Source organism: Rhamphochromis longiceps, linkage group LG2 (genome assembly GCF_057381845.1).
Source record: "Rhamphochromis longiceps isolate RC_006_pf linkage group LG2, R_longiceps_female_GT1.1, whole genome shotgun sequence".
In the NCBI taxonomy this organism is placed as follows: domain Eukaryota; kingdom Metazoa; phylum Chordata; class Actinopteri; order Cichliformes; family Cichlidae; genus Rhamphochromis; species Rhamphochromis longiceps.
Genome location: NC_140558.1, coordinates 37,232,052 through 37,253,913, shown reverse-complemented (window position 1 = coordinate 37,253,913; position 21,862 = coordinate 37,232,052). Strand labels below are relative to the sequence as shown.

Sequence of the window (21,862 nt, the reverse complement as noted above, 5' to 3'; positions counted from 1 at the left end):
AGTTTGGAGAGTCTGAGATGTAGCTTTTGATTTTATTTGCTCTTTGTTGCATCATCTAAACTTGAATTTGCTGAGATGTCCACTGCTTGGAAGATTGACCACTGTCTTGTTTTCCACTAGTGAAAAATTGTTCTCACTGTAGAATGATGGACACCCTTTTCAGATTGCTGCTTGCCAAAAACTGCCAAAACCTCTGCTTTTATGGAGATGGTTACACCTGCTGATGATCAGTTAATCAAGTGCATTTGATTAACAGTAGCTGGCTGCTGCTTAACCGTAAAGATGTACTCAGTGTTTCATGTGATTGTATAAGTGGTAGACACTCCCGTCCACAGCTAGTTCCCAGGTGACTGTTGACGTGTCATGTTAATGTTTGTTTTGAATGGATACAATGTTTTATTTTCCACATTCTTTTGCATGTTTCAGACGTGCCCGTTTTTAAATTAACAGACAGAGGATTCAAAATCCCTCATCTGTTAGCGAAACTAAATGCACTCACAGAAGGCGATTGTGTATGGTTCTGAATGTTAAATACACGCACACCACTCTCTTACTGTCAGTCACACACACTTTCAGAAGACATATCCAATTTGTCTTTTTAACACTGCTCCTCACACGCGCACTCACATACGCTCCAAAACGCACTATCCACCACACTCTTTCCTTCAAACATAAATCCCTCGCACATCCTAACATGCTTCGCTAGCTTTCCATCTCCACACCACCACCATCTCCTCCACTCTGTGTTTCAGAGTAATGTGAGCCAGCAGCCGTAACACTGGGGTGGGGAGTGTGGGGATGTTGATGTATGGTGGAACTAAAGCAACCCTGCCGATCGATAATGTAAACAGGAGCGAAGAGAGGCGGTAAATAAGGCCAACTCCTGACAGAACTGTCTACCTCAGGTGACGGAGAGAGTGAGCCGAAGGAGGGGAGAGAGCGAGAGATTGGGAGCAGGGAAGAGGTTGTGAAGGGGAATATCTAATACAGGGACATGGGGACAGACAACGATGTAGGGCTAAAGAGGATAATGGAGGGATGAGGAAAGGGTGGAACAAATGGGGCAAGAAAAGCGAGGCATGGGAGGGATGAAGGGACTGAAAAATATGAAAGAAAAGAGGTGGAGAAAGACAGGAGCTGATGGAGGCACGGAGGAGCAAGCAGAGGTTGAGTGGATGAGGTAATGGCAAAAGAGGGAGGGAGGACAAAAGAGGAAAGTGAAGCAGAAAGATGGAAGTGAGGAAGAATGGATGGAAGCGAAAATGGGGAAAGGAGGGGGGAGACGAGTGGAGGAGACGACGGCTTCAGCAATGAGGATAAACGGCCACAGCAATTATAGATTACAATTCAATTTTAGGAAAAAACAGTGGCGGCATCTGCTTGCAAGTTTGTGGTAGCAGTGACATTTAACTGATGACATGCAGATGGATGACCAGCAAGTGACCTACTGTTGAACCAAATCGGGACGACACGTACAGTACGACAAAAACACACACACATGCACACACACACAGGGCCGATTTGTGATCCTAGTCACCGCTGGAGGCTCCGTTGATGCATTGGCGTGGCTGAACAATTCTTTGAGAATACCACGCACTCGCCGCGTGCCGCTACGGGACTAGTGGGTAAACACACGCTCACGACAACGTCAACAATCGCACAGCCCGTGCACAAACACGCGTGGCGATCAAATGTGTGCCTGACTGTTTTATTATGTTTGCATTGCACTCCATTGTGTTTGTCGTTTTATTTCCGGTCGTGCGTGTTTAGTAATTAAACAACAGTGTCTGTGAGCGTTTCATTTTAACAACTTTGCACTTTCTGATCAGTCTCTGCTGGGATTTAAAGAATTATCTGCAGCTTTCTCAAACACTATAAATTGCCCACCAAGTGATGATTCACAGTGGTGATTCATCATATAGCCAATTCTTGGGAGCTCTTGAATTTGCAGTTTTAATGACGTGCCATTTCTCACATCCGTGCATAAAATTATTATTTATTTATTTATTTGATATTATATTTTGCACTATCCTACTGTATATTACTGTATACTTGTATTCTATTGAACATATTGTATATCTTATTCCTCTGCTCCTCTCTCTTGCTGCATTGAGCATGTCCCAACAGCTCAATGCAGGGTATTTAAGATACAGCAGTTAGTTACATAACATTTTTATGCAATCGTAATGTTTTAAACAGTGCACAACAACAGTGGCTTAAGTTATATTTTATTAAAAGTTAGAGTCGGATTTCGTTATTTCTCCAGGCAGGTGCTTGAATTCCTGAATACAAACACTGTCCCCATTAAATTTTTTTCTTTACCTGGAAATAGAAAAGGCCATGAAGAGCACTGAAAGTAATCAATAAAGTAATTCTAAAATTAATTCTAATCTATATTGGGAGCCAGTGAAAAGAGGCTAAAGCGGGGCTGATGGAGCAGTGTCTGTGATGAGCTCAGAATTCAGATGAATTTTTACATCAGGCTTTTACTGAGAAAAAACAGAGATAAGGCTTGTAGAAAGCCTGATAAACAACAAGTAAAGCTGATTATTGACTTTCAGCCAAGTGATAATGTGATGATTTGATCTCATCTTATTATTCTTCCTGTTTGTGCTGTTTGAACTAATAATTTTATGGAGGCTGTGATTAACAACTGTTGTATTTTTAGAGCTTAAGCGGGAAAATTGGGGTTTTTTTTGGTTTTTTTTGAAAACTGACAAGTCAGAACTGTTTTGATAATTGTTTTATTATTTAATTCAATTATTAGGTATCACAAATTCCGTGTTTTAGCCCCTGAGCCTCTGTTTGAATGTTTTCTGCTTTTCTTGGCTTTTTGGGTTTAAAAATAAATATCATCTTGGGCCCGGGGAAATTAAAAGAGACATTTTTGATTATTTTATTTTTCTGATCTAATGACTCAAATCATGGATAGCAAATAGGGTGACACATTAATGCAGTGCTTAACCGCACACTGTTTTTAGAATCAGTTGGATTATTTGTGATTTTCCACGCCTGTGTTGTATCATCATGCTTGTCAATTTAGCTGACGCTTTGCCACGACATCAGTGTTTATTGTGTTTACAGCTTAATAAGCTGACTCCTGGCCACTTTATTAGGTATACTTTGCTTCTACTGAGTTTGAACTGCCTTAATTCTTAATGGCACAGATTCAACAAGGTGCTGGAAACATTCCTGGGACATTTTGGTTCACATTGATGTGAAAACATCACACAGTTGTTACAGATTTGTCTGCAGCACATCCATGATGTGACTCTCCCGTTCCACCGCAAAGGTGGTCTATCGGATGGAGATGTGATAACTGTAAAGGTCATTTGAGTACAGTGAACTCATTGTCATGTCTAAAAACTGGTCTAGGATTTGTTTGAGAGTTTGAGATGGTTTGATGTTTATGGCATGGTGTGTATCCAGCTGGAAGCAACTGTCCATAGATGGGCTGGGACTTATATGGTGTCTTTCTACTCAGTTGAGCACTCAAAGCACTTTCTGCTCCTCTCTAACTCTCAAATTCTGCCACAGAAATTTAAGTTCATCACACCAGACAATATTTGTCCAGTCTGTTATTGTCCAATTTTGGCGACCCTGCCTGAGTTGTGGCCACAGTTTTCTGTTCTTAGTTGAGAGGAGTGGCACCGGATGTGGTCTTCTGCAGCTGTGGCCTATCTGCTTTGACGTGTTGTGCATTTCAGAGATGCTCTTCTGCATACCTTTGTTGTAACAAGTGGATATTTGAGTTACTTTTACCTTCCTATCAACCCAAAGCAGTCAGGCCATTCTCATCTGACCTCTGACATCACAAGCTATTTTCACAGAGAGAACTGCCGCCCAGTGGATATTTTCTCTTTGTCGCACCAACCTCAGTAAACACTAGAGATGGTTGAGTGAGAAAATCCCAGCAGTAGTTTCTAAAATACTCAGACCAGCATGTCTGTCACAGTCAGAGTGACCCGAATCACCTTTCTTCCTCATCCTGATGAACAGTTTAAACTTGAGCCTAAATGCATTGAGTTGGTGTCGTGTGATTGGCTGATTCAGTAGATAATGCACTAACAAATAGTCGAACAGGTGCATCTAACAAAGTAGCCAGTGAGTATACAGTACAGCATGTGATCACAATAATGTGACTGTTCTAATATTAATATGTATTTTTATATTAACCGCTGACTGTTAATTAACTTTAATCAGTATCAGTGTCTAAGTCGAGCCCTTTGTCCTTCTCCTGGGAGTCTTTTTTTAAACTTTGAGATGTCGTTCAGTTCAGTATATTGATGACTGCTTTGCTTTGTCATGCCTCACTGCAAGTGACACTTCTTTTTAAGAGGCTGACTCGCTTTCAAATAATCTGTGGATTACCAAAGTTAAATGTGTGATTTTTGCCTGGGTTTTCTATCGATAGGCTGGTGAAGACATAATGTAGAAGAAGTATAGCAGAGTCCACAGAGCATATTGTTGTTGCTGGCTGATATTGTGGTACTTAACAGCTAATGGGCCTGCAGCCGGTGCTTATTGAAAATACTGCAAACAGTGACTGGCGGGGGATTAACTCTGGAATGAGCTTCAGCATCGTCTCTGAGCTGAGATTTGGAGCAAATGTGGACTGAGAGGAAAGATGGGCGGGAGATGTGCAATCATCAGGGTTATCAAGTTTAATCCTCCCTTTGCAGATTACAGATGTTTGTATGAATTAGCCCCACGCCACCTCTTGAAGGATCATTGCTGCCGAGAAGCTGCGGTAATGATTTGTCACTCGCACAAACACACAAAACATTAACACTCGAGCTCTTGCTCTTAAACAAAAGCCTAATGTTGCATTATGCACCCTAAAAACCCAATGAGCCGTAGCTCGAGCTGTTAGTGTCCAGAAGCCAACATTAAAGTGTTTCTGTTGCTGGTGTATTTAATAACCACCTTAAATTTCAAGCAATATGTTGGAAGTGATGCACAGTGGTGACTGTAAGTTTGACAGCTGTTCAAATAAAATAATTAAATGATTTAAAGAAATGAAATGTTACACTTAAGAGAAGAGAAACGTATCCATTTATAAAAATGATGCAGTATAACATATCTGCAACAGGGAAAAACTATGGCAACCTTTCCTGTGACCTCTTAGTGCAACAATAACTCCAATCAGACATTTCTGGTTACTGCTGATCAGCCCTGCACACTGGTTTGGAGAAATTAAGGGCAATTGTTTGATATAAACAGCTTCATCTATGAGATGTTTCCTCACTTGAAGTGATCACTCCACACCATTTCTGTTGAGTGAAGATGAGGGCTTGAACTCTGCCAATCCAAAAGTTTATCGTTGTTCTTCTCTAAGCTTTCTTTGATTAAAAATAAGGGCTGTCATCTTGGTGCACAACTCTCTTTGTTTTGAGGTTGAAGGCACAGAAAGATGTCCTGATGTTGTTCTCTAAGATTGGTTTGTGTAATTCAGAATTGTTCTTATCATTGATGTTGGCCTGAAACTGGTCAAACCAATGAGATGAACTTACTGGGTCCAGTTCTTATGCTGGAGAGGAGCATTTTCATTTCTTTTTTTAAACATAATACTATTTTAATTCTCTGCCCCACCCTGAGCCTGGTTCTGCCGGAGGATCCTTCCTGTTAGAAGGGAGTTTTTCTTTCCCACTGTCACCAAATTATCATCTTAAAGAAAGAAAGAACACTTTAAAGAAATCATTAAAAGACAAAAATTACCATTAACATGTATAAACATTTCGGACCACAACTGTACATCCATCTTTTATACTATCTGTGATTCACACACCTGTCTTGGTTGTTTTAGTGGACCACAAAATGGTTTTGTAATGGTTTCCAACCTGAGGAGCATCAATAACTCTTTTTCCAAAATCCCCAAAACTCTAATTTTTCATGTCACCATAAATCTCCACTAATGTGTCACCTTCAAATTTACTGCTAAACTTGTGGGCAAAAGTACTTGATCCTCTAACAAATTTGTAATATTGGCAAATTTTCCTCAGTAAATAAATCACTGAGTATGTCATGCTTTCTCTCAGTTGTTTAGTTGGGTTTTCTTTAATTCTGTTTTTAGAACCTTTGTCTTTTGGTTTATAAAGTAATTTAGAGAAACATAAAAGCTTGACAAACTTTGAAGTAGCACTATAGCTTTATCCTCTGATAATCTATGCAATAGGAGAATATTGGTTTATAATAGCCATGGTAATACATAAACAGGCTTTGATTGGAGCACTTATTATTCCTTCTGTGTGGGTTCATGCACTCAGACTAAGTGATTTCTCAGGGACTGCACTCTGCTTCATTAGTGAGCAGTTTGTTGAAGGACTGTCACGTTACTCAGACAACTCTCTTTCATTCTAGATCTGTGGAGTCCACTGCAAGCAGGACTCCCATATCAGGCTGTGGTACAGACTTTCATCCACACGCTTCTGGTCTTCGGGGCACACGGAGGCATCACAGCGTTCAGTTTTTCATAAGTTGCCATAGCAGTAAAGCTCTTCGTCTTCAGCTTAATGATTGCAGGAGGAGTGTAGTCTGCTGAAACAGTTGCACAGTTCACATGGGCACGAAAAGGCACATGTTTGAAATGTTGCCTTTCAGGTACAAAAAAAAAGAAGACACAAAGCAAATCAAAACACTGACAAAACCTTCACATACAACAGTGAACATATTCACACTGCTTGCCTAGAATTGAAAATCAATCTTGGTATAATCAATACTTCATCAAATAAAGCCTGGTTAATATAAAAGGGGCTCAATTAGCATTTTAGCCTCTTTTAGCTCATTGTTTTGGCTTTGTGGGTTACAGCTTTGCTGTTATGCCCCACTTTGACCATTTATATAGAGCCATTTTCAGCTAACACTAAAGGCTGTTGAAAAAGCATGCTGTACTATATCTGTCGTGCTTTAAACATTGGAGTTGAGCTCTTTAACATAGGGAGTACTTAGTAGCTAAAGAACCACATATTTCCCCCAGGAAATGATAAAGACCTTAACAGAGCTAAAAGAAAAGCGGATACTCAGTAAACAAATCAAGTGAATGTTAATGTTGCGCTTTATCTTCAGGCTTTGTAAAGAGGTAACTTTTTTCTAACACATGAAACTTCTGAAATTATTTAAATACAAACTCAGATGAACAACAACATGTGGAATATTAGTGTAAGCAAAATGAGTAGGCAGTGTGTGTTAAACCAAGTATATCTCATAATTCAGTAGCTTGTAGAAACACCTATAGCATCAATAATTTAAACTTATCATAACTACATCAGTTGTAGCAATTTTAACCCCCTCTTCTACTAGTTGTTTCAGCTCATTGAGGTTTGCAGCCATTTTTTTATATATTGTCTAACCTTGGGATGAAATTGTTGGACGTCCACTCCTGGGAAGATTGACAGCTATCTAGAATTTGTTCCACCTGTAAATAACGGTTTTGTAGAATGATGGACTTCAGTTTGTTTTTTGTTTTTAATGGCCTTTAACCCTTCCCAGATTGATGGGGAGTAATGATTGCCTCTCCAAAAATCATTCCGATGTCTTTCCTTTTTGGCATTGTTGTAATGCATATCTTACTGTTCCAGACAAGCAGACTGCCAAAACATCTGCTTTTATGGAGGTGCTCACACTTGATGATCATAATCATGTGCATTTGATTATCAGGAGCTGGTTGTTTCTTAATCTCTTCATTTCATATTTTCCCCATTTTCCTGTATGATAAATGACTGTCATTGTAGCTCATCTGAGATTATATTTACCTAATTTTAAGAACTGCTGAGGGCCAGAAGATGTTCTGATAACAGGTGATATTTTATTTTTATATTTTATTATATTTTAGGTGCCATTTTTATACCTTGTTGCTCTTCCTCCAAATGAAGAACAGTTAATGCAGCTGTGTCAAATTAAAACTTAAGGGGTAAATAATTAAATAAAATGACATGTAAATGCATGTTGATATCTGATAATGGAAATATAAAATTTCATTTTTTTTAAATTAATGTAATTATGAAATATATTTGTTATGGTTTATTTAAACTGTAGATTATTAGCTGGCTCTATTGTAGGGTCATTATAAAGCGCCTTGACCTTACTGTTAGTGTTAAATTCAACTGTATTAAAATTCAGGGTTTTTTATTCCTTATATAGCTTTTTAAGTTCCATTTTAGTTACTTTTACTTCCAAAAAATATATAGATTTTACATTTTCTGTATTTAGTCATGTGATTTCTACATGTTTTTTACATGATATAAAATAATAATAAGCACAGGCGCACAGATATTCACAAACTTCACTGCACTAGCTTTTGTAGGCTTAAGTCCCTTAATGCTCTTCAGATATGTGAAAATAAAAATTATTTTCTTTGTTTCTTGAAAAAAACAACCCTTTTTTTTTAAACCTTTACATAACATTTTTTTTAAAAGGAAAAACACGGTAATAGAACAAAATTACAAGTAGTACGACTTGCACAGGAAGTCTCGGTCATAATTCGGTATGTTGAAAATGCTGAACCAAAAAAGTTTCTTGTTTGTTCTTTGATTTCAGTCAGTGGATCAAAACTCCCACTTTCTGACCTGTATGATGAAGTACAAAGATGCTGTATATACTTCAAGGCCTGAAATCTGACAAGTTTGTGCCATGCTGCTTCTAATCTGGCCTGCACCCAGCTAATCAGTCACTCTGCCTGATATCACACATTTCAGTTCATGCATTTGCACTGAGAAGCATTAAAATGAGTGACAAAAGGGTGTTTTTACATCACACCCCATTTAATATACCTTCAGGCTTCAGAATGTTTCCCTCTTAAAAAAAGTGGTATGAGATTCAAATCAGCTTGCGCCTCTTTCCCTGCAGTTTCCTTCTTTCTGGAAGGCTGAGCTCCGTTCCTCTGCCTGCGAATAATGAATAGATCCTGCATGACTAACCAATCCTTCACTGATGTTGGTTAGCTGTCGATGGATACAGCTACAACCATTTCTAACCACAAATAAGTCTGTAGAGGGCATCGGGGAAATGGGTAGAAGCGCACATTTCATTCTTCTGTTATGAATTTCTGCTTCTGAAAAAAGATCACGAGATCATATTTCAAAAAGTCACAAACACTGTGTTAAATCGTTCTGCCTAATGGCCTCCAATCCTCAGAGGGTCCGATTAAAGAGGTTCTGCAGGGCTTCCTCTGTGCTCTGCAATCTGTGGCTTGTTTTGTGTGAGTGACTGAAGCAGCATTAAGGTCCATATTAAGTCGCTTAATTATTAGACTCATTTTGTTTTGAATCGTGAAAAGAAAAGTCCAGCACGCAGGAGTGAGTTGATTTTTGTTTTTGTTCTCGTTTGTGAAGTTTTGTTCAAGTTTTCAGTGCCTGATGAATGAATCTAGAAATAAATCATAGAAACGGCCTCTGTCTATAATTAATTAATAATTATAAAATATAATTGATCTTGTTACGGTTTTCTTTTCATTGGAGTGAGAGGACTAGCCAAGTCTTCCAATTCTACATGCTTTTTATTCTCCCTTTTTGACAAATGTGAACAAATCCAGGCTCAAGAAACATTCAGGTTCTATATTTGGATTCTCTGAGGCAACTATAGGTGTGCCACTGGCTCTTGTGACAAATATCTAATATTCGTAAAGCACACAACTGCACAAAACATCATGAATAAATTGTTAGTTTTCCGTATTAATACTTCCTATGACCTCATTTCCACCAGAAATCTCCTAAAGACATGTCTGTGTTAAATTCTGGTTCTTTTGGATTCTTTCAGGCCAAGAAAGACACGGCTCAAAAGTGGTCCTTTTACTTTAAAAATGATCTTTATTTTACATATCTGGATATGGAGACCTGAACACAAAACACACTACCCCAGGTCTGAAGCACAAACGGAAGCCTAGTTATTTATATACTTGCTCTCTACGTCACACCACACTTTAAGTTTCGATCAAACAGCCTAGTTGGTTTCACTTTCTACTGCAATTACCATGCTTCTGCAAAGGCGTGCAGTTTCCTGTCAGCCTGCAACCTAATTTTACACTGAAGTCTGGGCCTCTCATAAAACACACTAGTCAGCATTCAGATTATATATTTTATTTCCTAATATCTGTCAAAAGGAACCACAATCCATTTGCACAATTACCGAATGATGAGAGTGACACGCATCAAAGGTCCTGCCTCGGAGTGAAGTGGAGAATGGATCCCGCAAACCACAACCAGTGCCATCAATCCAACACCTGAAGAAAACATAAATGAAAAAGCCACTTTCATTGGCAGTACTGTGTAAACTGCAAGTCTTACAGTTGTGTTTTTACAGTACTCTATGCAGTCCTGTAAAAAAACACTAAGTAATGGTTTTCTGTCTTCAGCTGGACTGGGTCTATTTCACATGTCAGATGACAAAAATTCACTTTCCATGGATATGAATTCAGGAGTGTCTTGAAATTTCGGCTTGCCCTTTGGCGTGCTTTGAGTGCAAAAAGTTACTCACTGAATCAATGGTAAAATTAGACTGTTTAAGTGCACTTTTTTTGTTTTGTATTGATTTATACCTCTGTCAAGTCTAAAGCTTTACATCTTCTTTCTTTTCTTGTCTCTTAACCACAAAACCTGGAGAGAATTTTTAATGATTTTGGGTTTGTCTAAAGCTAAACAATTAGGAGTGAGCGTGGCTGTGTGATACCGCTAATCTTGTTTTTAATGCCAAGTAACACCCAAGCTGATATCCCCATTGCCAGTAAATGTTTAAAAAGTTTTAAAAAAAAATATAGACTAAACCCATTTAATTTTAAATCATCTTGTTAGTGTAGGTGCTCTTTACCCTGGGCTGGCAGACAGACTGAACCTCAGTACATGGCATAATAAAACTAACTTATATTTGCTGTACCTCAGTACACTGATTCAGTAAAAGGACTAGGTGTTACAATCCCTGATAATGCATTGCTTTAAATGGAGAAAATCTTGAGGGATGGCTGTTATGAGGAAAGGCAGCCCAGAAACGTTACCACCGCCACGCATCGTTGTGTGCCTCAACTTTTGGTCTTTTACCCAAGCTTATCTGCCATTTTTTCCTTCCTTGGTTAGGTTTAGGGATTAGAGCTCTGATGTAGATTATCATATTAAAATTTGGGACACATCGTCAGTATTTGACCTTGGATTCATCGGGTGTTTCGGACATTATCACAGGACACCCTCATCCAGGGAGGACCTGCCAGGGTTGATCAGGCACCGGAGTGTCACTGGTTTATGTTAAATTGTTATTTCTCTTCTTCTTTCTTCAGTTTAGTTTTCTACTGTTTATTTTCGTCTATCTATTCACTGCAACTGAGAAGTAATACTTACCTCTTTAACATTTATGGAGCGTCCAAATCTGCACTAACTACTGTAAAAGATCAGAGGAGAAAACACAGGCTTGGTTTTTAATTATATTGTATTATAATGAAAGAAATGCATGATAAAATAAGTAAATAATGCCCTAATGAATATATATACAGTACTATACAAAATTATTAGGCACCCTTCACTTCTTTTATATTTTGCTTGGAAAACTAAATATAGTGATTTCTCGAAATATTTGCAACACACTTAAAACACATATCCATGAAAAGACAGAAAGTAAAGGTAATAACATTTTTATGAATTTGAAAGTCAATATTTGGTACAAGCACCTTTACTCTGGAGAGGACAATCAATTCAATTCAGTTCTTTAAAAAAAAAAAAAATTACCCTACATCATATATTGAAAATAAATTGACCCTGATTCGCAACACATAAAATGCAACCAAATAAAACAATCTTGTAATATCCCCCAATATTGCTATAGGGTTGAAATTTTTAAATTAAAGGGTTAATAATGACGGGAACATTAACTCATAAAACTGTAGCCTGGATAGACACAGATTGCTTTGCTGCAGTCAGTGATAATTGTTGCTTTTTATCAGCCCTCTCTGTGTTTTTCCTCACTCTCTCTGTGCGGGCATGAGACCAGACTACTGTACATCATGAACAATATGTAATCACCCCTCACCCTCCACTGACCCCAGCACCCACCTCCGCCCCCACAGGCTGGTCCCACTGGATGAGTTAGAGGGCTGAATTTCTTCCCCAGCACACAACTAAATACACATTTATGTCCAATTACTGAGTTTAGATATGGATTTTTTTTTTTTTTTTTAATTAGAATTGATTCTAAGACAGGAATCTCGGGATTTGGAAACGTCAATATTTCAGTATCAATCCACCCAGCACAGCCAGATTGCAAATAGACAAGCAGACCTTTATATTATATCACATTGTTAGTGAGGGCATGTGACAAATAACTTGTCCTAGATGGATGTAAAAAATAAATAATAATAATAAAAAAACAGGGCCCCTTTTAATGAACAGTGAACATGTTTGAGGCTGTGATTGAGCTGTCTGGTGTGAGTGAAATCTGCAGATCAGTCCACACTTTATTCAAGACTCAAGTGTCAAAACTGATCTGAGGTGGAAAAAATCAGAGATTATTTCACCTCATGGGAGCCTGTTAAGAAAAAAAAAGGTGTCTCGTGGTACTAGATGGAAGAAAAAAGCCTTGTATTGCTGAGATTCTTTTCAGTTTGTGTGTGTTCTCGTGTAGAGGCGGTGGTCTAGCCAGGTCTTATGACACCGCTGGGATTCAAGCTGAGCAACATGCTGAGCCTCATCAGAATGTGTGGTGGTGTCGGCGTGGGCGTGTAGAGGCCGGTTAAACCGCAGCTCACCGACAGCAGTCTCTGTTCCTCACTTGGTTTCTGTTTACTAGTATTCCTGTTTTCTCTGCCTCTCCTGTCTTTCCTCAACCTTCACGTCAGTACGCTTCAGTTTATTTAGCCTTTATTTAATCAAATACACAAATTTAAATATTTTTTCTGAGACCATAGAGTAAAACTGCAGCAATTAACTTGACAGAGACAGTATCAATTAGTCGAGCTACGGCTACATGACTGAAAAGCATGAAAAAATATTTCACACAAAACAAATTGGAAACAGTGAAAGATGGTGTTGCTGTGGACTCGCTGAGAGGACAATGTAAAAAAAGTGCTGTGTACCGTTTTCGGTTTGGTAAATAATGGTAGTACTAAAAACTGTTTTCATACAGAATCAGAATCAGAATCAGAAACTTTATTGTCATTGTCATGAGAACAACGAAATTAAGAATGGTCCCCGATCATTGCATCATCCCTAGCAATATCAAAATATAAATAAAACAATAAAATTCAATAAATAAAATAGATAGAATACTTAAAATACTAATAAGATATAACAGTAAAACATTCACATACATTCCCACACACATGCTTCAGACCGTGCATAGATTAACACAAGAGTGGCGTGATGGACATTTTTTTGTAGTATTCAGATGTGTTATTGCAGTTGGATAACAGCTGTGTTTGAGTCTATTAGTCCTTGCTCTGATTGCCCTGTACCGTCTGCCTGAGGGCAACAGTTCGAACAGGGAGTGGCCAGGATGTGAGGTGTCTTTTATGATGTTTTGGGCCTTTTTAAAACAGTGGGCGTTGTGTAGAACTTCCAGTGTGGGGAGAGGGCAGCCAGTGATCTTTTGGGCGGTGTTAATGATCCCTTGGAGTGCTTTCCTCTGAGCCCCTGTGCAGCTAGTGTACCAGATGCATATGCAGTAAGTTAGAACACTCTCAATGGTGGCTCTGTAGAAGGACACCAGCAGTCTCTGTGTGATGTTATTCCTCCTGAGAATTCTCAGGACCATAGGCTGTGACAAACACCCAGAAAAAATGATTTGCTTGGGGCATCAAAACCAGTGACAGCAGTAGATTCAAAGCTTTCCAGCTCTGTAGTTAAAATCAAATGTTAAACCCTCTGGAAATTTAGATTGAAATAGTAAAAATGCATTTGTGATCTCACAGTTCAGAGCCTCATTAATCATCACAGAAATCAAAGTGAGGGGAAAAAAGTCCAGAAATATTGAGAAAACCTAGTTTAAAATCGGCTTATTTTACTGATTTAAAGTGCCTACATATCATAGCAACACTGGATCACCTTAAATAGACACTCACCAGCCACTTTGTTGGGTACTCAGATTCAACTGCTTGTTAATGCGAATATCTTATCAGCCATCATTGCGTGGCAGCAACTCGGTGCATTTAGACGTGTAGACACGGTGAAAACAACCTGCTGAAGATCAGAAACAGGGAGCAAGGTGATTGAAGCTGGTCTGAATATTTTAGAAAAAGTTGATCTGCTGGGATTTTCCCACACAACCATCTCTACAGGGAGTGCAGAATTATTAGGCAAGTTGTATTTTTGAGGGATAATTTTATTATTGAACAACAACCATGTTCTCAATGAACTCAAAAAACTCATTAATATCAAAGCTGAATGTTTTTGGAAGTAGTTTGTAGTTTGTTTTTAGTTTTAGCTATTTTAGGGGGATATCTGTGTGTGCAGGTGACTATTACTGTGCATAATTATTAGACAACTTAACAAAAAATATATATATACCCCTTTCAATTATTTATTTTTACCAGTGAAACCAATATAACATCTCCACATTCACAAATATACATTTCTGACATTCAAAAACAAAACAAAAACAAACCAGTGACCAATATAGCCACCTTTCTTTGCAAGGACACTCAAAAGCCTGCCATCCTTGGATTCTGTCAGTGTTTTGATCTGTTCACCATCAACATTGCGTCCAGCAGCAACCACAGCCTCCAGACACTGTTCAGAGAGGTGTACTGTTTTCCCTCCTTGTAAATCTCACATTTGATGATGGACCACAGGTTCTCAATGGGGTTCAGATCAGGTGAACAAGGTGGCCATGTCATTAGTTTTTCTTCTTTTATACCCTTTCTTGCCAGCCACGCTGTGGAGTACTTGGACGCGTGTGATGGAGCATTGTCCTGCATGAAAATCATGTTTTTCTTGAAGGATGCAGACTTCTTCCTGTACCACTGCTTGAAGAAGGTGTCTTCCAGAAACTGGCAGTAGGACTGGGAGTTGAGCTTGACTCCATCCTCAACCCGAAAAGGCCCCACAAGCTCATCTTTGATGATACCAGCCCAAACCAGTACTCCACCTCCACCTTGCTGGCGTCTGAGTCGGACAGGAGCTCTCTGCCCTTTACCAATCCAGCCACGGGCCCATCCATCTGGCCCATCAAGACTCACTCTCATTTCATCAGTCCATAAAACCTTAGAAAAACCAGTCTTGAGATATTTCTTGGCCCAGTCTTGACGTTTCAGCTTGTGTGTCTTGTTCAGTGGTGGTCGTCTTTCAGCCTTTCTTACCTTGGCCATGTCTCTGAGTATTGCACACCTTGTGCTTTTGGGCACTCCAGTGATGTTGCAGCTCTGAAATATGGCCAAACTGGTGGCAAGTGGCATCTTGGCAGCTGCACGCTTGACTTTTCTCAGTTCATGGGCAGTTATTTTGCGCTTTGGTTTTTCCACACGCTTCTTGCGACCCTGTTGACTATTTTGAATGAAACGCTTGATTGTTCGATGATCGCGCTTCAGAAGCTTTGCAATTTTGAGACTGCTGCATCCCTCTGCAAGATATCTCACTATTTTTGACTTTTCTGAGCCTGTCAAGTCCTCCTTTTGACCCATTTTGCCAAAGGAAAGGAAGTTGCCTAATAATTATGCACACCTGATATAGGGTGTTGATGTCATTAGACCACACCCCTTCTCATTACAGAGATGCACATCACCTAATATGCTTAATTGGTAGTAGGCTTTCGAGCCTATACAGCTTGGAGTAAGACAACATGCATGAAGAGGATGATGTGGACAAAATATTCATTTGCCTAATAATTCTGCACTCCCTGTAGTGTTCAAAGGGAAGGGTTTGAATAGAGAAAATATCCAGTGAGCTGCAGTTACTTTGGTGAAAAAGCCTTATTGATACTAGAGGTCAGAGGAGAATGCATTCTCAAATAACCACTAGTTGCAACCAAGGTTTGCAGAAGAGCATCTCTGAATGCTAAAAGCATCGTAACTTGAAGCAGATGGGCTACAGCAGCAGAAGACCACACCGAGTGCCACTCCTGTCAGCTGAGAACAAAAAACTGAGGCTACAATTCAGGCTCACCAAAATTAGACAACAAAAGATTGGAATAACCTTATTTGTCATGAGGTTTATTGATTTCTGCATCAGCAGGTGGACGGTAGGGTTAGAATTTGGCTAAAACAACGTGAAAGCCTGCCCGAGTACTGCTGCTGATCATGCCGATCCCTTTATGACTGCAATGCACAATCTTCTGATAGTTCAAAAAGTTCAAATCATCTCAAGCTGGTTTCTTGAACGTGACAGTGAGTTCACTGCACTGATATGCCCTCCACAGTCACCAGATATGAATCCAGCAGAGCACCTTTGGGATATGTTGGAACAGAAGATTCACATAATTCATGTCAGTTGAGTTTCTAGCACCTCGTTGAATTCATACCACAAAGAATTATGGCAGGTCTGAAGAAAAAACTTGGTACCAGCAAGGTGCAACTTACAAAGAAACCAGGAAGTGCAATTTATTAATGGCATGTTTACATTCTGCCTCATTTCCATCTTCATGTTCGGGACTCAGGAGGAGGGGAAAGAAGGCGCAGCTGCAATACAGATAACCTTGCATAATGTATACTTTCCTGGGTAAAACTATTTAATTGGTCTTTGGTTAAATGAGTATGCCAAGAGTGGGAGTTTTTTCTTTTTTTTAACGATCGTCCACAAAACATGAATTCCCTGCTGATTTTCTATGTAGAAAATAGAAATAAAAATAAAAGAGGTAGAGGTAAAAAATGTAAACAAAAGGCCGACATGTTGTCAAACTTTAATGGCTAATGTGCCATCAGAGACAGCACAATCAATAACAGTGGGGCAAGGAAAGAAAAAAGAAGTGTACAGTTTGGTGACAAAAAATATATCCGTATAAAATGTTTTATGCTTTTTTGCTATCAGCTCAAATGCAACTTGACACTGATTTTTAGTTGATGTATTTTAAATGTGTGTTAAAGCAAATTTTGATGACTATCGTGTACAGACGAGCTGGATTATATAGACGGAAGGCATCTGAGTTTACACTTGCTTGAAGTGCGATCAGTGCACTGTGTGAGCTGACAGAGAAGGTGGTTTTTTGAAAGCTTAATACATCCAGCCGGTTGCCTGATTTATTTATTTTTGAAGTTATGATGAATAAAACTGTGATATTGGGAAACTCTGCCACGTAGAAACTCTGTTTGAAATGTGAAAAAGTAGACTTTGTTTTGTTTTTCATTGTGCTCATTACTTAAGAAAACCATCCTGCAATGTTAAAATGAAGGTCATCTTGTGTTTTCTGTTTTCCTAACTGAAAGAAAGAGACTCCTCAGTAGAAGAGTACAGCCACAGACATGTTGCTCTATAGTTACAAGCTTTTGGATTTGCTTAGAGCACTTAAATAGAAGCTGTTTGGAGTCCAGAAGCAATGGCTAAAATACAAGAGGTGTTCCATTTAGCTGCGTCAATTAGACTTATGGTGTTACTGCCATGTTCCTGTACATGAACACAAAGAAACATTCAATATTCATTTGGAGCACGGCTAACCTGCATCACCTGGAAGGCTGGTAATCTTCTTCAAGCCCTCGAAGTCCACTCATCGCTTCATGTAGGATGTTCACGGTTTATTTTATCCGGAAATAAAATGGATGGCAATTTCCAAAATTGCACCTCTATGCTAAACAGAATATCAAACCACAAATGTATCCACTGTTGGCCTCTTGGTGTGCACCAGCAGTTCTGGTCATCCACTCTTCTGATGATGGGCACGTTTTATCATACTATCAACATGGATAGATCTAAAGATTATAGTGTTGGTGCTAGTTGGCACAGAAAGTGCACTACTTTTCAGCTGATCAGGAACACTGTTTACAGTAAGCATCATTTTTCAGGCTTTTGTCAGGGGATATAAAACATGTTTTATAAGGACTTTAATGTTAACAGTAGAGTTTATTAATAATATTTAAAATAGTTCCCTGATAAAAACTATAAATTTTAACTGTATTTTATTTGCAGTTGTCCTGTTACCTTTATTTCACAGTAGCTTCATACCTTTGACACTGTGTAAAGAATTCTTTCTTCCCATCTCTGCAGATGTGATTCAGACAGTGGGGCCGATTGCACAAGGCGGAGTTGGAGAGGAGGAGAAGAACGCGCTAAGATCGTGCTACAGAAACAGCCTCGAGACGGCGACCGAAAATGGTGCTCGTTCTGTGGTGAGAATGAATTTGAGACAGCAATTTGAACTGATGCTGAAAACGGGGTAAAGAAAAAGAAGCACTGAAGACTGTGGCACACAAATAAAGAAGAAATCAAAAGAAGCGAATACAAAAGAAGCATTGGTAGGAAGAAAAAAAGGACGGGTGAAGCAGTCATGACTGTATGACAGGGTGCTATAGTTAAAAAAGAAACTCAAGCCAGAAAAAATGATCGCATTGGATTTTTCAAAGAATACAGTGTTCAAACTGAGATGGATGGAGGAAGGGGAAAAGAGGTAGGAGTGTGAGTTGTAAGAAGATAGCATGAAACACACCAGGCAGGAGGTTTCACAGAGAATGAAGTGTTAAAGCCAAAGAAAAGCACCAAAGCAACATGAAAACAAAGTCAGAGGTGCAATTGAAGAAAACAGGAGCATGGAAGCAGTGTGAAGATTAATGCAGAACATTAGTAGCTTCGCTAGTAAAGAACAGGATTTGAAACAGACTTAAATGCATCAGTTGCAGGATTTTTTTTTTAACCGAAGTTTTCATAGCAACAGCAATTTTCACAAAACTTCAAATTATTTGTTTATTGTAGGTGTCAGAGAACCTGTGAGGCATAGTTGCCTTCACCCTGAGTCTTAAGCTGTGCAGTCTGGTTAAATGAACAGATCTGGAGACCTGGGGAGCATCCAGACATCTGCTTGTGCTGGCATATTTGACAACAGGTTGGAAATCTGCCAGACTTGAAGTTTACTGGCTGCTTGACTCAAAGGAGAACCAGTGGTGTTGCACAGACTTGGCAAACACGGACCTCACTGACTAACAGTTATAATCCTTTTGATTTTTAATATGTATTTATTTCTGTTAATAGCTGCATTTACCTTCTGCTGTGGTCTCTTCTTGTCATTGTTTTTTCATTGCTGGTGAGTCTGCCAGCAATGTAAGCAAAATCACCTACAGTGCAGGAAATAATGCATGACTTAAATGTAACTGTTGGCTCTGCTGCAACTTTATACTAAAGTACAAGTCGACATTGTTCCAGTCTGTCTTAAAAACATCCGCCTGCTTATGCTTGTCTGCTTGTCCAATTTAAGAAAAAAAAAGTTTTTGGTTTTGGCAGTTGTCCTGCGGTCCAAAGCAGCTGCAAAGACATGCCTCTTTCAATCAGATGCAATCTAAGTACTGCGGAGACAAAATCTCCAGTTGTCTTTGTGCTGTGAAAAAATGCTTTCAAAGCTAATCTGAAGTGATTAATTGGGCAACTTAGAGAAACTAAATCCAAGGTTAAATACTTTCAGTACCAAATTACCTATTTTACCTTGCCGAGATGCAAAAGAGGGAATGTGGTGCTAAATAGACTTTAAACAATTCCCTCGCTCACATTCGCTTTGTCGGGAACCTGAAATAATGAATCTGCTGCAGATTTTTTGCAGCTATTGTTAATAATGAGTGCGGACGGGTGAGGACAGGTGAGAGAGATGGAATAAAACGATGATTCAAACTGGAAATGTCATGGTTCATAGCCCACGTGTTAACTCACAAGAGGATGGTTTTTAAGACAACACAGACAACACAGTTAAAGGCATTCAGCTGCCAGAACACAGCAACACTTACTGTGTAAAAAGCAGTGTGAGCTCTTAGAAGAGGGTGACAACTCTGTTTACCTGTTAACTTTTACCTGTTTGTCCTGTTGTTTGGGAAGGATCTCCCACTCAATCACAGCATTGGTGGGGAAAAAAGCCCATTTAGCGTTGTATTAAACTAATATGACACAATTACAAGCCCACAATCTGTCTAGCACTGCAGCAAGTCTTCCATTCAAAGCTTCATTTTCACCAGCATCATTAAAAAGTAGCTGTTGCAAAAATGCACCAATTCCACAAAATCGTGGACACAAGAAGTTTTTTAAGTTCTTTTCCTAAAGTATACCGGTAATAGCTTACGGTATAAAGTGATTGTTTCCTCAGTGGCTGTCTGTATACCCACCATCGTAATTACTGTAATGATGTCTGATTAGTGTTACTAGCACGGCCGAAGCTGACGGAAGAATTCTTCCCTGCTCGGCCTCGTCAGCAAAGGATGATCAACAGTTTGGTCTTTAAATAGATGTGAAAGTCAGAGGCTGAAGAAAGGCTGCCATGAAAAACAATCAAGAGAAAGACTCCATCAGGATCCAGCAGAGAGTGTGATTTCTGTGCAGTGCTACGTGTGTGTACGTGTATGGCTGCCTTTGTGAGGACCAGTTTGTTGTAGACCTTGAAAGTGAGGAGATTTGGGGAAAGTTGCTTTTTGACACATCGTCAAAGGTTTAGACCCGGATTTAAGCTTCAGGTTTAGCGTCAGGTTTGAGTTATGTTAAGGGTTGCTTCTAGGGCTTTGGTTTATGCTAGTTAAGGTTAAGTAGAGAGGATAGGCCATGCATTATGTCACCGAGTGTCCTCAGAAGGATAGACATACAGAGAGTGTGTGTGATGATGATGATGAGCTCTTCAGAAAGTTGTCAGATCTTTTAAAATTTTCCCCATTTTGATGTGTTTCATGCTCTTCTTCAGTTCATGTTCTCTCATCAGTCTGCACACAGTACTCCACAATGTCAAAGCAAAAACAAGGTTGTAAAGTGTGTGTATGTTTTTAATTAAAAGAGTGAGTCTTTTTTTCCATTTTGTTTGGAGCCTTTGTCATGATACACGTAATTAAGCATCCCACGTCTATCAGTGATCCTTGAAATGCCTACAGCATGATCTGTCTTTTTGAAGTCATTGGACAAAATCAGGAAATATATACACATACCAGTTAAAATAAAGTTTCCAAAGATCTGCGAGATGGGTTTTTGTTTTTTTGTCTTTTAAATGATCACTTTTCGATGTAGTTTTTGTGCTAAAGCACTGTCAGGGTGCATTTGGTTGAATTTGGTTGAAAATGAAAGAAATCTGGAACCACCAACACTCATCCTGTCAAAATCAGGAATAGGGGAAGAAGGCATTGCGTGAACAGGTAACCAATAATTCAAAGGTCATGATAATTAGGATCCAGAGTTCCTTTATGGAGATTAGATGTGTCTAAAAGAAGGGCAGCCTTTGATGATGCGTTCTAGCTGTCAGGCCTTTATGGTGGACAGACTGCTTTGTCAGATACCTGACTCTTATACTTCTGGTCTGATGAAATAAAGATTGAACTCTTAGGCCACAATTCCCCACGCTTTGTGTGCAGGAAACCGGACACTGAGCATCGCCTAATTAATACCATTCCTACAGTCAAACACAGTAATGGCAGCAGAAGATGGATGCAAAAAACACAGAGCAATACTGAGTGAAAACCTTTTCCACAATAAGATTTCAGACTCAGGCAGAAGTTTACATCTTAGCAAGAATATAAAGCACATTACCAAGTAAACTCAGCTCTGGTGTGGGAAAGTCAACCAAAAGTCTGGACCTGAAGGAGCATCCCAGGAGACACTTGAAAACGCCTGTGCACCACTGCTTCCCGTTAAGCTTCGCTGAGCATGAGAGATTCTGTCAAAATGAAAAGGAGCTTTGGAAAAGAAAAGCATGCCAAATTTGTGGGATTATTCCCAAGAACTCATAATGCATTGGTGATTTAGCAAAGTACTGAATCTACTGTCTGAACACGTATGTAAAAGGAGCGTTTGATTTC

The 21,862-nt window shown here is 39.2% G+C and overlaps 1 protein-coding gene across 3 annotated transcripts in view; it reads left to right on the top strand.

Moving 5' to 3' along the window:
- Positions 1-21,862, top strand: part of macrod1 (mono-ADP ribosylhydrolase 1) — a 147,508-nt gene that overhangs the window by 109,349 nt on the left and 16,297 nt on the right. For all 3 annotated transcript variants that reach the window (XM_085426842.1, XM_085426847.1, XM_085426851.1), the window contains one exon: positions 18,102-18,223. In XM_085426842.1, coding sequence (XP_085282968.1) covers positions 18,102-18,223 — 122 coding nt within the window. The remainder of the gene's footprint in view (positions 1-18,101; positions 18,224-21,862) is intronic.